Source organism: Triticum aestivum, chromosome 3A, assembly GCF_018294505.1.
Source record: "Triticum aestivum cultivar Chinese Spring chromosome 3A, IWGSC CS RefSeq v2.1, whole genome shotgun sequence".
Classification (NCBI taxonomy): Eukaryota; Viridiplantae; Streptophyta; class Magnoliopsida; order Poales; family Poaceae; genus Triticum; species Triticum aestivum.
In genome coordinates, this window is record NC_057800.1 from 8996850 (window position 1) to 9017560 (window position 20711).

The following is a 20711-nucleotide window of genomic DNA, read 5'->3' on the forward strand; positions in this document are numbered from 1 at the left end:
GGCAGTCCCCGTGGAACGAGTGCTGGACTACTCCCTTGGCTAGGCGTACCTGTGCAAGCACGAATGGAGCGAAGACTTACTGTTGGTGTTGCCCGCCAAGTTCTCCAGCTCGTGGTGAACCGAGGCTATCTCAAGTGCTTCGTTGGTTGGGTTGCGTTCTTTGCTGCTGGTCTCATGAATGGGGTACATTTCTGAAACTGAACTAGCTTGAGTGCCTATTTTCTTCTTAAGTTGTCATTTTACCAAACATTTGTTGATTGTCGAAATGTTATATTTAGTTCCTGATTAATGATTTTCATCAATAAATTGTTGGTCACACGAGTCAAGCTTGTGCTCATATTTAGCTAGTTTTGGATGTATGTCGATCCAAATGTCCAGAAAAATAGAAGCTAACCATGTCAAAAGTTAGAGCACTCTTGATTGCTATATTAGGGCAGCGCTGACCATGTGTTGTTTTTCTTGAAGGAAGTTATTTTTCTTGAAGGAAGGGCAAGGAGGAGGCAACACGTTGGAAGCTGGAGGACCCAGGGATGGATAATATGTGTTGGTCTCGCCGTCTACCTGGCCCTTTTGTTGATCCATTGCGCAATGGTAAGCTTCCTGTGGCTCCGCTTTGAACTAGTGAGACATGTTGTATCTGCATGAATTTGGTCCATCTTAATAGTATGGAATGCCTTTACAACAATATATGTGATCCTTGACTAGTTAGTTTCTAGAATGCTAGTCTGTATGGAATCTTTTTTATATCTTTTTTAATGCGAGTCAGCACCAATCCTTGACAGGGTGACCGTGGAAGGGATGGAAATTCATATTGCTGTTTGTAATGAAGGTCACAGCCTAATCCTGTCTATGGTCGTCTAGTGAGTATGGCATATGGTTCATATGGCAGGAGCATGTGCCCAGTTTGTGATCGCTATTGACAGGAGCTCCATTCGGAAGAAGATTGAAGACAATTGTGGAGTTGTAAATTACTGTAGCCAGCTATCACACTTGTAGAGCTTGTAATATTGTGATTCCAATTGTATTACGTGTTATTGGTAGAGCAAGAGCTACATACTGATTCTGGCTGTTGTTATTTGAAGTATTACATGTGTTTTCCACTAGTAGAAAACAGGGCTTTGGTCCAGGCCGGGTCAGCCTATTAGTCCCGGTTCAGTCCAGAACCGGGACCAATGGGGGCATTGGTCCTGGTTCGTGAGCCCAGGGGGCCGGCCGGGCCACGTGGGCCATTGGTCCCGGTTCATCTGGACCTTTTGGTCCCGGTTGGTGGGATGAACCGGGACCAATGGGCCTCGCTCCTGGCCCACAACCATTGGTCCCGGTTCGTGCCTCAAACTGGGACTAAAGTTAGACCTTTAGTCCCGGTTTGAGGCACGAACCGGGACTAAGGGGGTTGAGACCTTTAGTCCCAGTTCGTGCCACGAACCGGTACTAAAGGTCCCATTTTCAAACTCTACCCCCCCGGTGGATCGCCTTTTTAGTTAAAAAAAATAAAAGAAAATGATGGAAATGTCAAAAAAATAAAAGAAAATAAGTTTCCCATGTGATATGTAGTCTAGTTGTTGGGAAAATTTACAAATGTGAATTTTGACTTTATTTGCAAAATCTCTCTGAAATTTGTAAAAATGGGCATAACTTTTGCATACTAACTCGGATGAAAAAGTTTTTTATATGAAAAATCATCTACTCGAAAAGTTACATCCGAATTTAATTAGGGGAACCCCGTTAAACATTTTCAAAATCCTCAAAAACCTAATAGAAAAAAAAGTTACGGGGCTTTTAAGATCTAGAGTAAAAAAATCGAAAAAATTCAAACAGTGGGCAAACTGTGGTTAAACAATGGTCAAACTAATTATTCTACAATATTAGTGTTACTAAATAATTATTTCCATTATTTCAATTTTGGTCAAATCTGGTCAAACTGTGGTCAAAGTGTGGTCAAACAATGGTCAAACTAATTATTCAAGAAATATTAGTGTTACTAAATAATTATTGTTTTTTTAAAACAATAGTTTCAAAATAAAACTATGAAATGTGTCACTTCATGCTCAAGCAAAATTCCTGAAGGTTAATAGGATTGACATCTTAGTATTGTCAGGAAAACAACAAGTGCAGACTTGGAGCGAGGGAGAATAGAACCCGGAAGTTAAGCGTGCTCAGGCTGGGGAAGTGGGAGGATGGGTGACCGTTTGGGAAGTTAGATGATTTGGAATGATGAGGGGTGATTAGAGGATAAATTGAGAAGTGATGAGGGGTGGTGATTACAGACTAGAGGTTAAAATAATTCAGAAATTTAAAAAAAAAATTCAAAAAAAAATTCAATTTTTTTTTCAAAAAAAATCATAAAATTTCCTTTAGTCCCGGTTGGTGTTACCAACCGAGACTAAAGGTGGAGATCCACGTGGCCGCGCCCTTTAGTCCCGGTTCAGGATTGAACCGGGACTAAAGGGATAGGCATTAGTACCGACCCTTTAGTCCCGGTTCCAGAACCGGGACTAAAGGCCCTTATGAACCGGGACTGAAGGCCCTTCTTCTACTAGTGTTCTGTCTGTTTGAATTCAAATATTTGTTATTTATTCACTGGCATATTGAAATCTGAAGAACATGACCTTGACATGAGGGACCCACAAAACAGAACCTGACATTTCGGATCCACTTACCAGAATCTGAAAAAAACTAGAAAACAAAGGCCATGGCCCAAAAATAAAAAGGCTAAAATGTTGGGCTATGCCCATGTGGCTGACGAAAACTGATATATAAAATATAAATAGGCTGAATTGATGGGCTTGGCCTATGCAGCTCATGAAAATTGACAAAAAAACATAAATGGGCTGAATTAATGGGCTCGGCCCATGTAAAACACCGAATTGGACCGGGCTGATTCTTGTGCCACATCAGATTGCCACGTCGGATGCCTACGTGGCTTGGGGAGGCTGCTAGTGACCAAAACAAAACAGTAGGCATATTTTGGTCGTGAACGTCTATGACCTTCTCACAGAGAAGGTCGTTAATTTCAGTTTACGACCGCCAGCTTTTGACCTTCTGTTTTTGGTCACAAAAATGTCACAAATAAAAAACAATGACCTTTCAGTGACCAATAGTCAAGGTCACAAGTTGACATATTTCTTGTAGTGATGGGCACGGCCAGGGGCGCGACGGCCAGGCACGCCAGGGGGGCTCGGCCAGGGGCGCTGCGATGGGCGTGCGGACAGGGTGGCAAGGCCAGGCATGCGGCCACTGGGCTCGGCTATGGGCGCCCGGCCAGGGGTGCGGCGGCCAAGTGCGCCACGGGGGCTCGACGAGGGGCGCAGCGGCCAAGCGCGTCATAGAGGGAGGGTCGATGTTCTCGTCCCATATGGAGGAGCACGCCATGGATGGGCTCGCCGTACTGGGCCTCGCAAGGACTGGATTGCTTTTAAAAAACCCAGGGACCCGATTGCTTTTTTAGCCCACTTGTGTGTAGGCCAACTCTGTCAGAAACGCGCTTAAAATAGCCAAATCGGGCTCTTTTCAGACTTGGTAGTTTTTTGCCACGGTTTAGGAAAAAAGTGATAGTTTTTCGCACAAAATCGTAAAGTGGTAGTTTTTCGTCACGGTTTCATGAATTGTGGTAGTTTTTTGTTAAATACTCAAATCAATTCGCATAACTCTACCAAATCTACCATCGAACGCACCATAACCAAATCTACCATACAATGCACATGTTCCTATACTCACGGTTGGCAATATAAACACGCAGGGACGGATTCAAGGGGGGACGAGGGGGGGCGAGACCCCCCTAAAGATCGTGTCGCATCTTAATAGCGATCAGTTTGTCGCTAATATTTCTTCATACACAACTGTCCGTGACTTGCTTCGCCCCCCCATGCCTCGCATAGCCAAAGCCCATGTACTGCTGTCACAAGCGATTGCAACCTAAAGGCCCAAATTCCAGGAAAATGAAATGGAAGGTAGCCCACAATGGAAACAAAGGGGCCAAGCTAGGAAGCAGTACATGGGGCAGAGGAGCTCGGGGAGGAAGACACACTGGAGGGGGATCGATGGGAGGAAGGAGAAGGCCAGAGGATCATACTGAAAGGGAAGAGATGGAATACGCTGCTTCTGAACAGAACCCAACGGACAATACCAATGCTCGTAAGAGGCTGGTCTCTTCGGATGGGACTGTGAATGTCCGTGGGCAATCTATACCAAACCTTGCTGGGAGGGTTGCGGGAACAGTCTTGCAGCTGGAAAATGGACCAGATGGAGTAACTCGCGATGCCACTGCAGCTTCGGCATCGACCCCAGAGAAGGCACCGAAGTGAAGAGGAGGAAGCAGGGGGATGAGCAGGGAGTAGATGAGATGGAGCTGAGCACTAAGGCGGCCTCCGAGTTGGGGGACCGCCACGCCAAATGAGGACTTTATGTTGGAACTGTCGGGGGATTGGCGACCCCGCGATGGTCCGTGAGCTCCGTGATTTAGTGGAGGCTTGTGCGCCGGATGTGCTTTGCATAGTTGAAACTCAACTTGCGAAGTATAGGGTGGAAGGTCTGGCGGGTAGTCTAGGTTTTAGTGGTAGATTTGGAGTAGCTAGTAGTGGTCGTAGTGGAGGTTTGTGTTTGTACTGGAAGAATAATGTTGCCTTGGAAATAAAAAGTTTTTCCCAATATCACATTGACTCGGTAATTACAGAACTGGGCAAAGAACCGTGGCGTTTGTCTTGCTTCTATGGAGCTGCAAACAGGAGTCTCAGATACAAAACCTAGGACACCATGAAGTTTTTGCGAGGAGAAAACTCGCTGCCGTGGGTCTGCATGGGTGATTTTAACAAAATTCTCCGTCCAGAGGAGCAGATGGGACCAAATGAGAGGGACAGCGCACAGATAGCGGGATTCAGAGAAGCTGTCGATGTGTGCGAGCTTGCAGATCTTGGTTACAAAGGCCTGGATTGGACTTTTGAAAAAAGAGTGGTCGGAGGAGAATATTGCCGGGTCCGACTAGACCGCGCCCTTGCAACTCCGTCATGGTTGGCTATGTTTCCTTTTGCTTCAGTGGAACATCTCACAGCGGCAAAATCAGATCATTGTCCAATTCTTTTGCTAAATGAGCTGGAAGCTAGTAACTTGAGAGTTGCACTAAAGAGACCGTTTCGTTATGAGTGTATGTGGGAGACTGAAGACTCGTTCAGAGATACAGTGGTACAATCTTGGCGGGCCGATCATCCTGCTACTACGGTAGCTGAGCTTGCAGCTAAGATAACCAATGTTGCATCTTCTCTGAAACATTGGGGGAAGACTACGTTCGGCTCTGTGCGACAAGAGTTGCGAAAACTCAGGCAGGAGTTAGCTGTGTTGCGTGCTGATCCTCTTCGTGTTGGTCCAAGCGAGGAGGAGAAAAGGATCCATGATCGCATAGTTGAAGTATCTTATCGTGAGGAGATCATGATGCGACAGAGATCGCGTATTCGGTGGCTTTCAGCGGGAGACAGCAACACCAAGTATTTTCAGAAAAAAGCCAGTGCTAGGAGAGCAAAAAATAGCATCACGCAATTGCAGCGCCAAGATGGATCAATGTGCACTGACACGGCTGAACTAGCAGATATGGCTAGTGCCTTTTATGCCAATTTGTATGCTACATAGGGAACTATAGGTGTGGAAGAGGTTCTGTCACACATACCGACCAAAGTGGATGCAGGCATGAATGCTGGTCTCGATGCTCCTTACACTAAGGAAGAGATTAAAATTGCGCTCTTTCAGATGTTTCCCACCAAGGCTCCTGGACCGGATGGTTTTCCGGCTCACTTTTTTCAGTGGCACTGGGAGGTTTGTGGTGATGAGGTAACGGGCATGATCACTAGGGTGCTCAATGGAGATGACTCACCGGAGGAAATCAACCGCACGTTCATCGTTATGATTCCAAAAATAGCAAGTCTAAAACTGTTAGGACAGTTTCGACCTATAAGCCTTTGCAATGTGATCTACAAGATCGCATCGAAGGTCTTAGCAAACAGGTTGAAGATTATACTCCCAGAGGTTATTTCCCAAGAGCAATCGGCTTTTGTTCCTGGACGCCTTATAACGGACAACTTTATCACAGCATATGAGTGTCTGCATTACATGAAAACAAGGAGAGCAAAGGGGAATCGATATTGTGCGCTCAAGCTAGACATGATGAAAGCTTATGACAGAATCAAATGGACATATCTGGAGGCGGTTATGCTCAAGATGGGCTTTAGTCCGCGCTTTACTGCTACGATTATGCGGTGTGTAACTTCAGTTTCTTTTTCTGTCCTATTTAATGGCGGCATATTGGATGATTTCAGACCCTCAAGGGGGTTATGGCAAGGGGACCCCAGCTCCCCTTACCTTTTCCTGTTGGCTGCGGAGGGCTTGTCTTGTTTGCTGAAATCAGAAGGCCTGGGTGTTCGAGGCCTGTCGATAGCTACATCGGCACCGGCTGTCAATCATCTTCTTTTTGCCGATGATAGCCTTTTATTCTTTGAAGCGTCAACTGGCAGTGCATCCAAGGTGAAGGACCTTCTTGACATATATTGTGCGGCATCTGGCCAACGCATCAACACAGATAAATCGTCGATATTTTTCAGCAAGGGTGTTCCGGAGGCAGCACGTGTTGATATCAAAAATGTTCTTGGAGTTCAGAATGAATCTTTGAACGAGAGGTATTTGGGCCTGCCTACCGATGTAGGTAAGGCTAAGGAGGGCTGCTTCAGGTACTTGAAGGATAGAATATGGAAACACATACAGGGATGGATGGAGAAATGCCTGTCGGCGGGGGGAAAAGAAGTCTTGATTAAGACAGTTGCTCAATCCATACCAACCTACTCTATGGCGTGTTTCAAATTATCTCGGGGTTTATGTGAACATATCAATGGTCTCCTTCGGAAATTCTGGTGGGGCAGTAAGCAAGGTCAGAGGAAACCAGCATGGGTATCGTGGAAGACGATGTGCAAGCCAAAGTTCATGGGAGGTATGGGGTTTCGAGATGTTGAGCTCTTCAATCTAGCGTTACTTGCTCGGCTAGTTTGGCGCTTGTTACAAGATCCATCCTCTCTCAGTGCTCGCGTTTTGAAGACACGTTACTATCCACAGTCTGATATTTTGGACGCCACCTTGGGTACCCGACCGTCTCAGGTTTGGCGCTCACTTCTAGAGGGGCGAGATGTGTTAGCACTTGGGATCATCAAGAGAATCGGGTCGGGTTCCACTACCCATATTTGGCAAGACAATTGGATGCCACGGGATTTTAAGTTAAGACCTCTATGTGCTATTTCGGCTAGCCCTCCACAATTGGTTTCTGAACTGATTGAGCCGATGACTAGGTCATGGAAGAAAGATATCTTGGAGGAGCACTTTGTTCGCCCGGATGTGGATGTTATCTTGAACATACCACTGAGTTCCAGAGTACACCATGATATTTGGGCATGGCACTATGACAGGAGAGGTGTCTTCTCTGTCCGATCAGCCTACAAAATGCTAAGTGGGATTAGGCAGCAGCGAGAAGATTGGCTCGAGCGGAGGACGAGCCGGTCGAATGTGGCAGCTGAGCGCCATTCTTGGTCACAACTGTGGAAGGTTAAAATACCATCAAAGGTGAAAGTTTTTGTATGGCACCTGTCACACATGTCACTGCCAACGGGAACTGTAAGACATGAGAGGAAGATGGCGACCTCGCTGGCCTGCTCTATATGCAACTCAGCTGATGATTCTTGGCGGCACTCGCTGTTTGATTGTCGCATGGCGCGGTGCGTTTGGGCCCTGGGGGATGGAGAAGTCCTTGAGCACTTGCTATCCAACAGAGCGGAGGATGCCTGCCTTTGGCTGTTTTGGTTGTTTGAAACGCTGAACCAACAAGATTTGGCAAGAGTGCTCATCACTATGTGGTCGATTTGGTGGGCGAGGAGGCATGCGATACACGATAACGAGTTTCAGAGCCCTCTGTCAACTATGTGCTTCATCAACAGGGTATCTGGAGGATTTGGAGATTGCTTCGGTAAGGACCGTACAACCAACTAGGGGGCCAGCACAGCCCCGTGTCCAGAGGTGGATCGCTCCAGGTGAACACTCGGCAAAGATAAATGTTGATGGAGGATTGTCACGCAATGGACGCATGGGCGCTGCTGCAGCAGTTTGTTGAGATAAGGATGGCAAGTATCTGGGAGCCTCGGCGACGATCTTTGAAGGACTAGTTGATGCACCAAATCTGGAAGCTTGTGCATGCAATGAAGCCCTCTCCCTCGCAAAGGATCTCAACATAACACATGTGATAATAGCTTCAGATTGTATGCAGGTTGTCTCGGATATCAACCAGGGTGCGCATTCACCTTATTCCATGATTCTAGATGAGATTAGAGATAGAGTAAAGGAATTTGTTAAAGTTACTTTTCGTTTTGAGGTTAGGGAGGCGAATTTTGAAGCCCATGCCTTGTCCAAGGCAGCTTCGTCGCTTCCGAAGGTCGCCATATGTGGCTAGGGATCCCTCCAAACATTACTTGTATTCCGAATGTCCTGATCAATGAATAAAATCCCTAGTTTCCCTAAAAAAAAGCTAGGAAGCAGTAATCCCTCAAAAAAAGGGTAGGAACCAGTACGCACGGTTCAGATATCCTGTAAATCTAATCGTTTCCTAAAAAAAACCGCTCCTCGATCGGGCCTGCCGCCGGTCATCTGTTAGATCTTCTATCAAATCTGTCCTTCGAGAAGGGAAAAGGACAGGAGACGTATCGATGTGTCGATCGCGCATTCTTGCCGGCTGGCCACACGGACGAGCAACCAAGCGAGGGTAAAAAGGTTGGTTATTTTTTACTTTTCAGCATTAGATTAGGTGTCTCCCAAAGACTCAAACCCTAGAGGTTGTAATTGTAGAACTACATGAATAAAAAATTAGCTCACACGATTTGGTCTCAGATTCCCAATATTGCCGCCGCCCGCTTGCTGCCATCAGCCACCATCAGGAAGCACAATTGTCTGTGATCGTTGCATGTCCTCCCCATCCAAACTTGAGTAAACAGTGACGTTGTAATGGCCGCCCCTGATCTCTGTTGCCGGCTTGCCACAAGCATGTGCCATTTTCCATGGCGGGAATGGATCGTTTCATGAGGTATAAACATATTATTATTATTATTATTACTAGCAAATATGCCCGTGCGTTGCAACGGAAGAAAAAATTACACGTTGGTCAATATCCGACATATGAATGTCCTCTATTTTAACACGATGGCTCACCATGTTGCCAATTATCTTTCTTCTCACTCTCGTTGATGATGGATGCAATATCCACGTGATCGCAATGCATTCAACATGGTAAAAAATGGGCTTGTCACTGTACGACACACTTGTCATTGTCTCGCGCAAGGGAATGTTTTGAACTTTGAAAACAAATCTCATCGACCATGGACGACTCGCCAACCCCAAGACATATAAAGAATTTCCAAAATTAATCAAATCCTAGATATAAAATACATCTGAATAGGAAGAGTTTTTTGAATCGACAAACATTCTTTTTAAATTTAGACATTTTTTTAAATTCACAAACATTTGTTTTTTAGACGAACATTTATTGAAATGCATGAACAGTTTTTGATTTCATGATGACTCAGATTCACAAATATGTTTTGAATACACGATCATTTTATCAAGATCATGAACTTGATTTTATTTAACGACATTTCTTTCCAAATTATTTTTATAATTTGCAAATATTTTTGTAAAATCAGTAACATTTTTTGAAACCACGAAAATTTTATGATTTCCTGAACTTTTTTGAATTCACACACATTTTATAATTTCTCAAACAGCTTTTTCAAACTCGTAACTTTTTAATACTTGAAAATCTCAAATTGATTTAAAGAAGGAGAAAACAAAAACAGAAGTGAGAAAAGAGAAGACCAGAAAAAAGAAAAAAAAACAGGGCATTAAGTCCGCTGGCTGGCCCATGTAGGCCTAAAAGTAGGTGGGAATAAGTCATGAGAAAAAGGTGGAGGAAAATATTGGTAGAAGCTGGGTTCGAACCCTGGTCTACAGGGCAGAAGACAATGCATCGAGCCACCGCGCTACTACTGCGTCACTGCTATTTGTTGGATATTAACGGTATACAAACTCTGGAAACGACGGCGACTTTGAAAAGAAAAATCGAATCGTTTTCTTCACTTACGGGTGGCATAGCGGGTAATTTCTAGCAACTTCGGGGGCGATTTTTGTGACGTACGGGCAGAAGCAATATCTGCTTTATTAGTAGGTAGGTAGGTAGGTATAGGTATAGGTATAGATATAGATATAGATATAGATTATTTTGACATCAACATATTATTGATATGGTCTGATATGGTAAGCCCTAAAGCATTAGTTAGTAGTAGATGTAGTTACATGTGTTTACTCGACGATAGATAAAGATATAGTTTATCTTTTCTCTCGGTTTAGCTGTATTTTCCTGGACAAAAAAAACACATTGCTCTTTTCAAGCCATTTGCTTCAAGTTAAAACGCTTTACACTAAAACTCTGAATTCAACTCGCTAATCATATGATTATATAGGTAAATGTAGAGGTACATTTACACCAACAGTTGCAAAACATGCATTATTTTCTCATACACAAATTATTATATACAATGTGATTTTATGTGAGACGATATGTATATATTATGTGTGTGATAGTTATCTCTTTCGCCCCCCCTATGTTCAAATCCTAGCTCCGTCCCTGTAAACACGTGATTGATAATTATGTTTGATTCTAGGTTGCCTGTTCTATGTACTAGTAAAATGAAGAAAACTGGGTTATTATTTTGAGGGCCCGTACACATTTTTTTTGTCAAATCTCTACTATTAAAGGGGAGTTAGTCGTTGTACATTCGCCATCACCCCCCACCCCTCCCCATGCCCCCAACTCCCCCTTTTATTTGCTCGACCCCCTCCCTCTTTTAATCGGCAATCGACACTTACCAAAACATGCGTAGTCATAGTACATAGCAAATCTACCAAATCAATTGTCAAAATAACACCCACTGCTCTACATAGAACATCCATACCTACCAAATCAATTAGTTGCCAAAATATAGGTAATCAATTCATGAAAAGTCTTTATGCACTTGTTACTATACCAAATCTACCATACACAACACACGGGTTATTAACAAATCAATTCACGGAAATCTACCAAAATAATAAAGCGGGATGAAAGCCCAAAAGTGCCCTTCTCAGCTCGAGCTCATATGAGCTTGAGTGAACAGTAAAATTAAAAAAGAAAATATTTTTTCTTTCAAAAACTCATTTTTTGTACCAAATATTGAAGATGTTTTGATTACTCGTGAAGTTTCACCATCGGGACTCCACAACTTGTGGAAACGAGCTACGGTCGACGCGATTCCGGGTTCGTTGAAAACCTCTCGAGGGAGCCGATGCCCACGCGGCCATAGCGGGGTGTTCTACTACGCCGGTCCCCATCTCAAGAGCGCTAGCAGACGTCGCGCACGGGAAACCCTGAAAAATCGACTATCGTCACGCGTGTCTCAAAACGGAGCCTAGGGTCTAAAAACGGCGTGGGCACGAACAAATTTCGACGGCTGTCCCAGACTTGTCAAAATCTAGGGTAAAACTACGGGAAAGCGCACAAAAACGGCTTAGCGGCGGCGGCATATTTCTTGAGAGGTTACGTATCACCCTGCTTCCATGTATGGCGGCAGTAAGTATGTGCCACCTGAGGAGTCTCCCGCCCAATTTTGCCTCCCAACCGCATTCTGTACGAGCGCAAACTTCCCCGTCAAAAAATTCATTTTTGCCGCCCTAACTTAGTTTTCGCTCGCGACTTTCATTATTTTATTTTATTTTCAATCCATCTCTCTCTCTCTCTAGTAGTAAAATAAAGAAAACTGGGTTATTATTTTGAGAATCCGTACGGCGTTTGTTATATGGGCTGGAGTGAACAGTAAAAATACTTTTTTCCCAAAAACTTATTTTTTGCAGCAAACATTGAAAAATGTTTTGATTGCTTGCAAAGTTTCACCATGGAATGACATTCATGTAGGACATGACAAAAAGATTTGTTATATGGGCTCGAGTGAACAGTAAAATAATAATAATAAATATTTTTTCCCAAAAACTCATTTTTTGCAGCAAACATTGAATTTTTTGATTGCTTTCAAAGTTTCACCATGGAATGACATTCCAAAATTATTTTGAAAATAGCATTTTGGAGCATCAATTTTGTTTATTTTGCCACGTCTTTCATGAATGTCATTCCATGATGAAAATTTGCAAGCAACGGAAAAAATTGTCAATGTTTGCTACAATTTTTGTTCTGATATTTTTACTGTTCATCCGAGCTCACAGGAGCTAGTGCTTAGATTGACCGTGTCCGGTGAAAGCCTTTGTTTATGGGCAACGAGAAAGAACTTTGACGTCTGCATCTTGAAAGTGCTCTTTTAGTCCTGAGCTCACATGCACCTGAATGATTAGTAAAATCAAAAAAAAAAAGTTCAAAACGTTTTTTTGTGTGATAAACATTGATGAATGTTTTACTTGCATGCAAAATTCCATGATGAAATGACATTATTGGAGGCCTGAGCGAAAATAACATGTGAAACATTTATCGATACAATATTTATCACAATTTTATTTAGAATTGTTCGATTTTTACTATCTTTTGGATTTTGCTCGTCATCCGGGTGCACACGAGCTCGGGATAGAAACTCTCTGTCCCCTGCATCCAAGCTTCTTCTCTAGTACCTCTCTGCTCTTTCTCTTCCTAGTTCCCCACCAGAATCACCTGCCCGCCTCTCTCATCGCTGCTCTGGGACCCGCAAATCTACCGCCTCTGTTTTTACTTACTCCACATATTAGGTTTGTCTAGAGTGAAACTTTATATACTTTCAACAAGTCTGTAGAAAATATATTAACGTATACACCACCAAACATATATCATTGGATTCATCATTGCATACATTCTCAATCATGTAAATTTGTTATTGTAAATATTCATATTATTTTCTACAAACTTGATCAAACTTTATAAAATTTAACTTCAGCCAAAGCTTTTTTTTTTGAGACAAACTTCAGCCAAAGCTAATATGCGGAGTAAATAAAAACAGAGCGGAGTAAATAAAAACGGAGCGAGTACGTGCCAAATATTGGGCCTCACACCGTGGATCTTTCCCCGGCCCAACGCCCTCCAAACCCTAAAAAAAAATACTTGTGGAATTTTCCCCGAGCGGAAGGGGGAAAATGCTTCGAGGCGACTGAAGCGGCGGCGGGTCGGAGTGGGCGGCGGCGGCGCGACCTACCCGGAGGAGGAGGGCGTTCCAGCTTCCACGGCCTGCCACGGATCCCCATCCCTCTCCTCCGCCGCCTCACTCCGGAGAAGCGGAAGCTGCCGGCGTCGAGATCTCCAGGTTAGCTTCTCCCCCTCCCCCCCTCTCTTTCGCGACGAGATCTTCAGGTACTGACTCGTCCCCTGAAAAACCCTAGTCGAATCTTGATCTTCAGTACTGGCTGAGGCTCTCTTGGGGTTTCCCCGGAACAACATTGCTTCGCTGCTGCTGCTGCTGCTAAAATCGGACGGCCGTATCTAGACGTATTTTATGCTAGATACATCCGATTAGACGTATTTTAGTGCTAGATACATCCGATTTGAGCGACAGGTAATATGAATAAGAGGGAGTAACAAAGTCGTATTTTAGGTCTGCTTTTCGACTTACTAGCAAATATGCCCGTGCGTTGCAAACGGGAATAAACAATAATTTTATCAAATACATACTCCCTCCGTGCGGAAATACTTGTCGAAGAAATGGACGTATCTAGACGTATTTTAGTTCTAGATACATCCATTTTTATCTATTTCTTCGACAAGTATTTTGGGACGGAGGGAGTACATACTTTTAAAATGACCCATAACAGAGGCTATGAATGATCTTCATGAATATGTTGAATTATTTTCTTTGTTTTTTAAATTTCATCATAGAGAACAGTTTCAATGCTTTTGACGACCGTGCCATCTAACTAAAAATTTCAAATTAGTTGCAGGAGTCATAGGGGATAGACCAACAAATAAAATATGAACGTAATGAAAATAACATTAGCTAACACCTAATAACCTTCCAAAAGTCTTCTGAACCTTGCGTGTCAAAGCTATTCCCAACTAATCATTAGGTTCAATAAGCACATCCACATGCATCAGTTCAACGGCCCGACGATTGAGGACCGTTTAGAAACCAACCCATTTATATTGGAAGAAGCAATGCACAGCAGACTCTAGATAACTGGCATCATATTTTGCGGGCATAATAGCAGAGAGTACAATTGGTGACGCAACTTAAAAGGACATACAAAAACGAGAAGGCAATATACAGGAGTGCAGATTTTAGGTGCATAAACATTTAGCCATGAGATCAGGGAAAATGACCAAGATAACGGAGCAATTCATGGTTTTCCTGTATCTGGTGGCCTTTCAACTGAGGGTATTTTAATTACGCGTGGCCTTGGATGAATTTGTTTCAAATATTACAAAATCATGGTTGTGATTGTTTTTCTGTTTTGACTCTGGCATTTACTAGTGGTACTCATGGTATTTTCATATTAGTTTTTTCCTGAACTAGTGCTTTATTATATGGACACATGCTGTGATGTGAACATGCTAACCACTCTGGTTTCTTCTGTTGGTAATGTCTTTAGGTTGGCTGGATATGGATCTAATTCTTCCATTTAAAATTGGAGATTTTGCCGAGGCAAAGTGCTTTGATGAAGGTTTCAAAGGCGCATGGTTCCGCTCCAAGGTTGGACATGTATTTGCATTATATGTGTGATATTAATGAATTTAGTAAATTAGGTAGCAAACAACTACCCTCACCATGTTTTTTATTTGTGTCAATACGTCCCTTAAAGTAGAGATTTGGCCACTCAATCTAAACATTTCTCTTTGCACCTCTAGTATACTCATGTCAATTTCTCATACCATTTCCATCCTATGTTTTTAAGGCGGTAAGGCGAGGCAAGGCGCTGGGGGGGCGCCTCACTGCCTAAGCGCTAAGGCACAAGGCAAGGCGACGCCTTAGAGAGTTCTAAGTAGTAGAATTGAGCAGAATTTGGTAGGCAACTGCAGGAGAGGTAGGTGATGGTTGCTTGCTGCTGCCTGCTGTCCTGGAGAGGAGGGGGAGGAGGATCTGCTGGAGAGGAGGGGGAGGCGGATCTGCTGGAGAGGAGGGGGAGAAGCAGCCGGAGAGGAGGGGGAGAAGTTGCTGGAGAAGCTCAGATCCAGCCGCCAGAGGTGGGGTTGGGGGAAAACTGAAACTGGTTAGGGCTCTCTCTCCCCCTGCTAGTAACTGTTGGCGCCCAGACTCTGTTTCCCGCCCAGAGCTCTGTTTCCCGCCTGAACTCCCTGCCCTGTCTAAGGCGTCTTCATTTGCCTAAGGCGGGAAGAATGGCGCCTAGGCGGACGCCTTGGACGCCCTATGGACTAAGGCGGACGCCTTAGGCATGCACGTAAGGCAAGGCCGACGCCTTGTAGCCTGGGGGCGCCCTGACGCCTAGGCGTCGCCTAAGCGACGCCTTAGGGACGCCTTAAAAACAATGTTTCCATCTATTTGTCGCTGTAGTGATATGTGCAACAAGTAGGGGTGTCTGCTAGCCTTGGAAAAGGTCATTCTACATGGGCGGGAATAATGACAAGTGAATTTCTATACAAAATCTCTTGTCGTAAGATTTGATCAAATTGACATTGGATTGAGAGGGTCGAGATTGGGGCTTAGGATATCACTAGTATATGCTTGGAGTAACTATTTGGTGCTCTTTAAGTCTTTATATAAACTCTGACCGTCTGACGTAAACTATTTTTTTCGAACACAGACTCTGACATGAACTAGGTAGAAGAGACTAGGTAATAAATTATTAAACACCCAAGGATTTATATAAGAGCCTTGTTGACTTGAAGACCACCATCACCTTTGGTGGGAAGGAAAGTAAAAAAGGCAATATCATAAACGGTCATAAGTTACCACGAGCACCTTTAGTGGGAGAGAAAAGCGAGGCTATAAGAGGAAACATGGCATATACTTTACGAGAGGCCATCATTATGGACCTAGCTCACAGTCCATGGTAGAGCTTCGACCTTGAATCTTTAGGGGTCTCAACTTCTTTATTGGTGTTCAGCTTCTTTCTTCTATCTAGGAATTGTTTGGCTTTTGAACTTTCTTTATTTCTTCTTGGGTCACGTGCGTGGCCCAATGTGGCATGTTCCAAAGTTGAGCTAGAAGCTTGGGCCTCTACACACGCCCTGGTTCCGAGTACAGTATCCACCACACCTCCTCCCAAGAGGCGTGGGTCATATGTGGATACCTCTGTTGTGGAACCTCCTTAGGTATTGATGGCTCCCCTGGGGCACTACTCTTATCTTCTGCCCTCCTCGAATCTAACGTGCTACCATCATTGTTATTACGAACTGATCTTCTTAAGGCTCACAACCATAGGTTACCGGTTTAAATACCAGAAAATCATAATGAAATGCACACAAATAGCCCACCAATGAGCATTTGGTAAGAATTGAACTCTAGTCATTAGTTTATAAGACAAAGGGCTATGCTATTGTTGTCCACAAGTCTATGAACTAGACAAATTAGATTAAATTTTGGGTGCTAGAATACATATTACAAACATAGACGATGAAGCTTTTTCTTTCTAATACATCATGCTAGTATGGCTACTACTTTTATATCTAATAATAACATCAGTCTGTCACTTGACCATAATCTCACGGACTACAAATATAATACTTCTCTTCACTCATTCTACAGTAGGGTATAAGGCTTTACTAACACATATTGTATTAATTCTCTTTCAGATAAAAGATATGCGTGTCACAGAATCTGGGCATCTTGAGTATTACTTGGAGTATATTGACTATACTGAAGAAGGTAAGCAAATCTTTATATGCAAGCTCTGTTTTTTCTTTTGCACATAACCTTTTGTTTTTTTAAGAGAGTGTGAAGGGACCACATGCAATAAATCAATTTGAATACTCATTCTCAAATTTTTAGCTTAAGGATATTGCGGTGCAAGCACTTTGTTCTTCATTCTGTAGACATAATTTGTACTTGGAAATATTCTCGTATACACCACTGAGGCCCTGGAGGCAGCTGAGATATTTTATGGCATGCACCTGATTTTTGAAAGCAGACCTTCTAATTATAGATGTTTTCTATATGGTATAGTTTGATTTTTTTTTCAATCCAGAAATATGCTACATGTTATGCTTGGATGGGTAACTTTTTTTGTGCATGGTGCCCTTGATCAGGAATCATACGATATAATGAAGAAACATCTGTGTTTTCCAAATTCTATAATATTGCCATTGATCACGTATGGTATCTAGCCAATACTGTTTACCTTTAAGGAGATGGATCATGCAGTGATTGAAAACCACGCGATCTGTCTATATCTTCCCCAAAATGGTTCGCGTTGTGCAGGTCATAATCCCCCCCGCAAAAAAAAGTACAGGTCATAATTGATGAGTTTGGTTTTGAACAGGCAGTTGCAAAGCCTACACTCGAATCTGCAGGGCTAGTAAAATCATGGAAATATCTGATTATACCTTGCATTTGAATTTACCCGACAATTGATCAATCAATACCTAGCGCAAATATGTCTTGTCATGATCTCAGTTTTGCCCTTACTGTTGGCTAGGCACAACAAAATCTTGGGATACGCGAATCTGACCAAGATTATAACTGTTGGTTTTCTGTACTCCTGATATGATTATTCCTGATGCCCTTTTCAGCCAACGAATGGATTGGAGTCTTCCAAAAGAACCCATTCAACCAGGCATGCCTGGAAGAGAAATCAAATGGCAGTACTGAAATAATGTTGCGTCCTTCCTTTCCTCGGTGGTATAGGGGGCAACAAGCTCCTAAGCACTTTCCGAAGAGCGAGGTGATAGCACGTGTCCATGATACCTGGAAAGTAGGTGATTGGGTTGACTGGCATAATAAAGATTGCTACTGGACTGGGCAGATTATTGAGCTGACCAGTAAAAATGTGGTTGAGGTAAACATTTACTCCCTCATTTACAAAAATATAAATATATTTGATGTTCTAGTTTTGTCCCAACTCCCAAGTCAAACTTCTTTAGGTTTAACAGAGTCTGTAGAAAAATACACAAACATCTGCCATGCTAGCTCCCAATAGCATTGTGGTTTGGCAATTTCAAATTCTCGGCACCAGGTCTAGGTTGTCCTCCTTCACTCTCACCCGTAACATGAAGCACCAATCAACAGTTCAACACAAGCAGGTAGCAGCAGCACAGGGAAGCAACAGAGTAAGCAAGCAGCAGCAGCGGCACATGAGCAGCATGGGGAAGTAACTAGCGAGCAGCTGCAGCAAGGGCATGACGAACAGGGAAGCAAGCAGCAGCAGCTCAACAAAAAATCGATTCAAATAGATGAGATAGGTTGAGGTCACGTGCTCCAGCATGGTTGCCGTTGGGAGGAGAGGCTCCTGCACTTGGGGGATGGCTGCGGTCGAGTCCAGGCGGCGGCGGCGACTCCATACAGCAGTGGCGGTGGCGAGTCCAGGAGGTTTTCCAGCTCTCCCTTTTGTGGCGTCCGTGAATGCGACCTGCAAAAAAAAAAGGGTTTCCTATCAGGCCGAAGCGTAGTTGGGACTCCCGAGTCCCTCGCGTGTCCCCTACGTGTCCCAGCCGTGTCCTCTTTTTTTTTTTAATTCGTAATTCACGAAATATGGTAGGATACGCGTGTGTCCCCGTGTCCGGACATATCAGCACATGGACTTGGCAACTTCTGCCGTGTCCATACGTTTTAGTCTGGCGGTCCAGTTGTGTTACGGGCTGGTGACACACAACAACTTTCTTGCTGATGAAGATGACACACACTGATAAAATGACATCAAATGAACTTTCATGCTGATTAAAATATGTTTAAAATATGAAGTGGGACAAATTGTTTTATCATTTGATCTCCATGTTTTCATGCTGACTATTGGTTTTCTGTCATAGCCAACATTATCAGAGACAATAACTCATATGTTCCTGCTTGACATTTTTCTACAGGTAAAATTCTTGGATCATCCCATGGGTGAAGGCCAGCAGTGTCTTGCTAAGAAAAAGGACCTGAGGCCTGCGCTTGATTGGTCCATCATTAAAGGCTGGACTGTACCTCTTTCGGCCGTAAGTTTCTAAGGTTTAGGTTCTAGCTTCTAAATGCATTTTGTTAATTAATTCATGCTTATTCTAGAAGGGAGTTGAGGCGATCCTTGACCAGTTATGGGTTAGTTCATGGAATCAAATGGATTCTTCTTTTTTGGATGGTCTACCTTATATTCCACAGTTTAAACCAATTTATTGTCTATTTTTGTAGACATCTTACAGTGTATCTATTTATGGTCAGGCAAAAGGGAAAAGCTGGCAAGCTGCTCATCTGGTTCATCCTAAATCTGGTACGGTTGATCTTTTGTGAAAAATATATGGCTGTAAATGCATACTAGGAAACTGGTGAAATTAAGTTTCATGTTGGCGTGGTGGTTTTCAGATGTAGAAGAGAGGAGCAGCACAGATGAAGATGAAGCGCTGGGATCTTCATCAACTGTCAAAACACATTCGTCGGACAGAAACATCGTATCTAAGCTAAGAAATCAGAGGATGGCGACACACGAATCATCAGACCCCAGTCGACGGCGTACCCGCAGTTCCTGTGGGCTACTGATATCTCCATCGGAGCCTGCCACCGTCGAATCGAATGGAAGCGGTTCCCGCCGGTACCCCTTTCGGGTCCGGAGGAACGCAGCGGAACAGCAGAGATGAAGCTGGTAACGCCGCACACTTGATGACCCCCACGGGGTTTTACGAGCATTATGGGATATACTTAGTGATATATACCACATGAGCTCTATATACATCGAAAATGGCCGATCGCTGTCTTTGCGGAATCGGCCACATAGGCATCTGGGCCATGATCCATTGACTGGCTGTTACTTGGCAGGAGTTGCATACTTAAGGCTGGTTGTTACTTGGGCTTGCGTTGTCTCATGTGGTTCTGAACCTCTGGGTCCGAATCAGACTGAACAAATGCTAAGCCCCGTGATGAAAAAGGAAAACAATATACTTCTGTTTTTTTTACAGAACTGACACAAGTATTAAACGAGCAAATGGTACAGAATCATGGAATTTCCTATTGGACCTACTTTGGGTCAAGCTGTTGAGGTTTTGCACAGGCTTCGATATGGGCTGGCCTGTTAATGATTGCTGCGATCCCGGTTTTGGGAACCTTCCAGCCGTTTTTTTTCCTGTTTTGGGAACCTTCTAGAAGGTTCCAGAACTGGTTTTTTCTTGTTCTTCTTTTTCGTTTTCCTTCTTTTCCCTTTTAATAACGTTTTTTCCTTTCTCTCCTTCCATTTTCTGTTTATTTTTCTTTTGTTTCTATTTCGTTTTTTCTTTCCTTTCATTTTCATTTTCTTTGTTCAAATCTCTTTCAGATTTTTTTAAAACCGTTGCATTTTTTTCATAAATCCAAAAAATATCCATGATTTTGATTTTTTTGTACTTTTAAAAAAAGTTTAATTTTTTTTACAAATTAAAACAATCACAAATTTTTAAAAATGTTCACGTTTCAAAAATTGTTCGCAAATGTTCCATTTTTTCCAGAGTTAAAAAATGTTGACATTTTAAAAAATCCCAATTTTCAAAAAATGAACGTGTTTTCAAATTTTGTTCTGTATGTTTT

At 43.2% G+C, this 20711-nt stretch overlaps 1 protein-coding gene across 3 annotated transcripts; it reads left to right on the forward strand.

Moving 5' to 3' along the window:
- The first annotated feature begins 13142 nt into the window (after positions 1–13142).
- Positions 13143–20150, forward strand: LOC123059788 (uncharacterized). 3 transcript variants are annotated; one of them, XM_044482275.1, is made up of 8 exons: positions 13143–13379; positions 14659–14759; positions 16820–16892; positions 17756–18021; positions 19043–19159; positions 19380–19428; positions 19521–19796; positions 19836–20150. In XM_044482275.1, the coding sequence occupies exons 2-7, from the start codon at positions 14670–14672 to the stop codon at positions 19790–19792; spliced, it is 867 nt and encodes a 288-aa protein (XP_044338210.1). In that variant the 5' UTR covers positions 13143–13379; positions 14659–14669; the 3' UTR covers positions 19793–19796; positions 19836–20150. The 3 variants fall into 3 exon arrangements, with proteins under 3 accessions (XP_044338210.1, XP_044338209.1, XP_044338211.1); XM_044482274.1 differs by having other exon boundaries at positions 19521–20150; XM_044482276.1 differs by lacking the exons at positions 13143–13379; positions 14659–14759 and adding an exon at positions 15968–16339 and having other exon boundaries at positions 19521–20150.
- Positions 20151–20711: the final 561 nt, after the last annotated feature.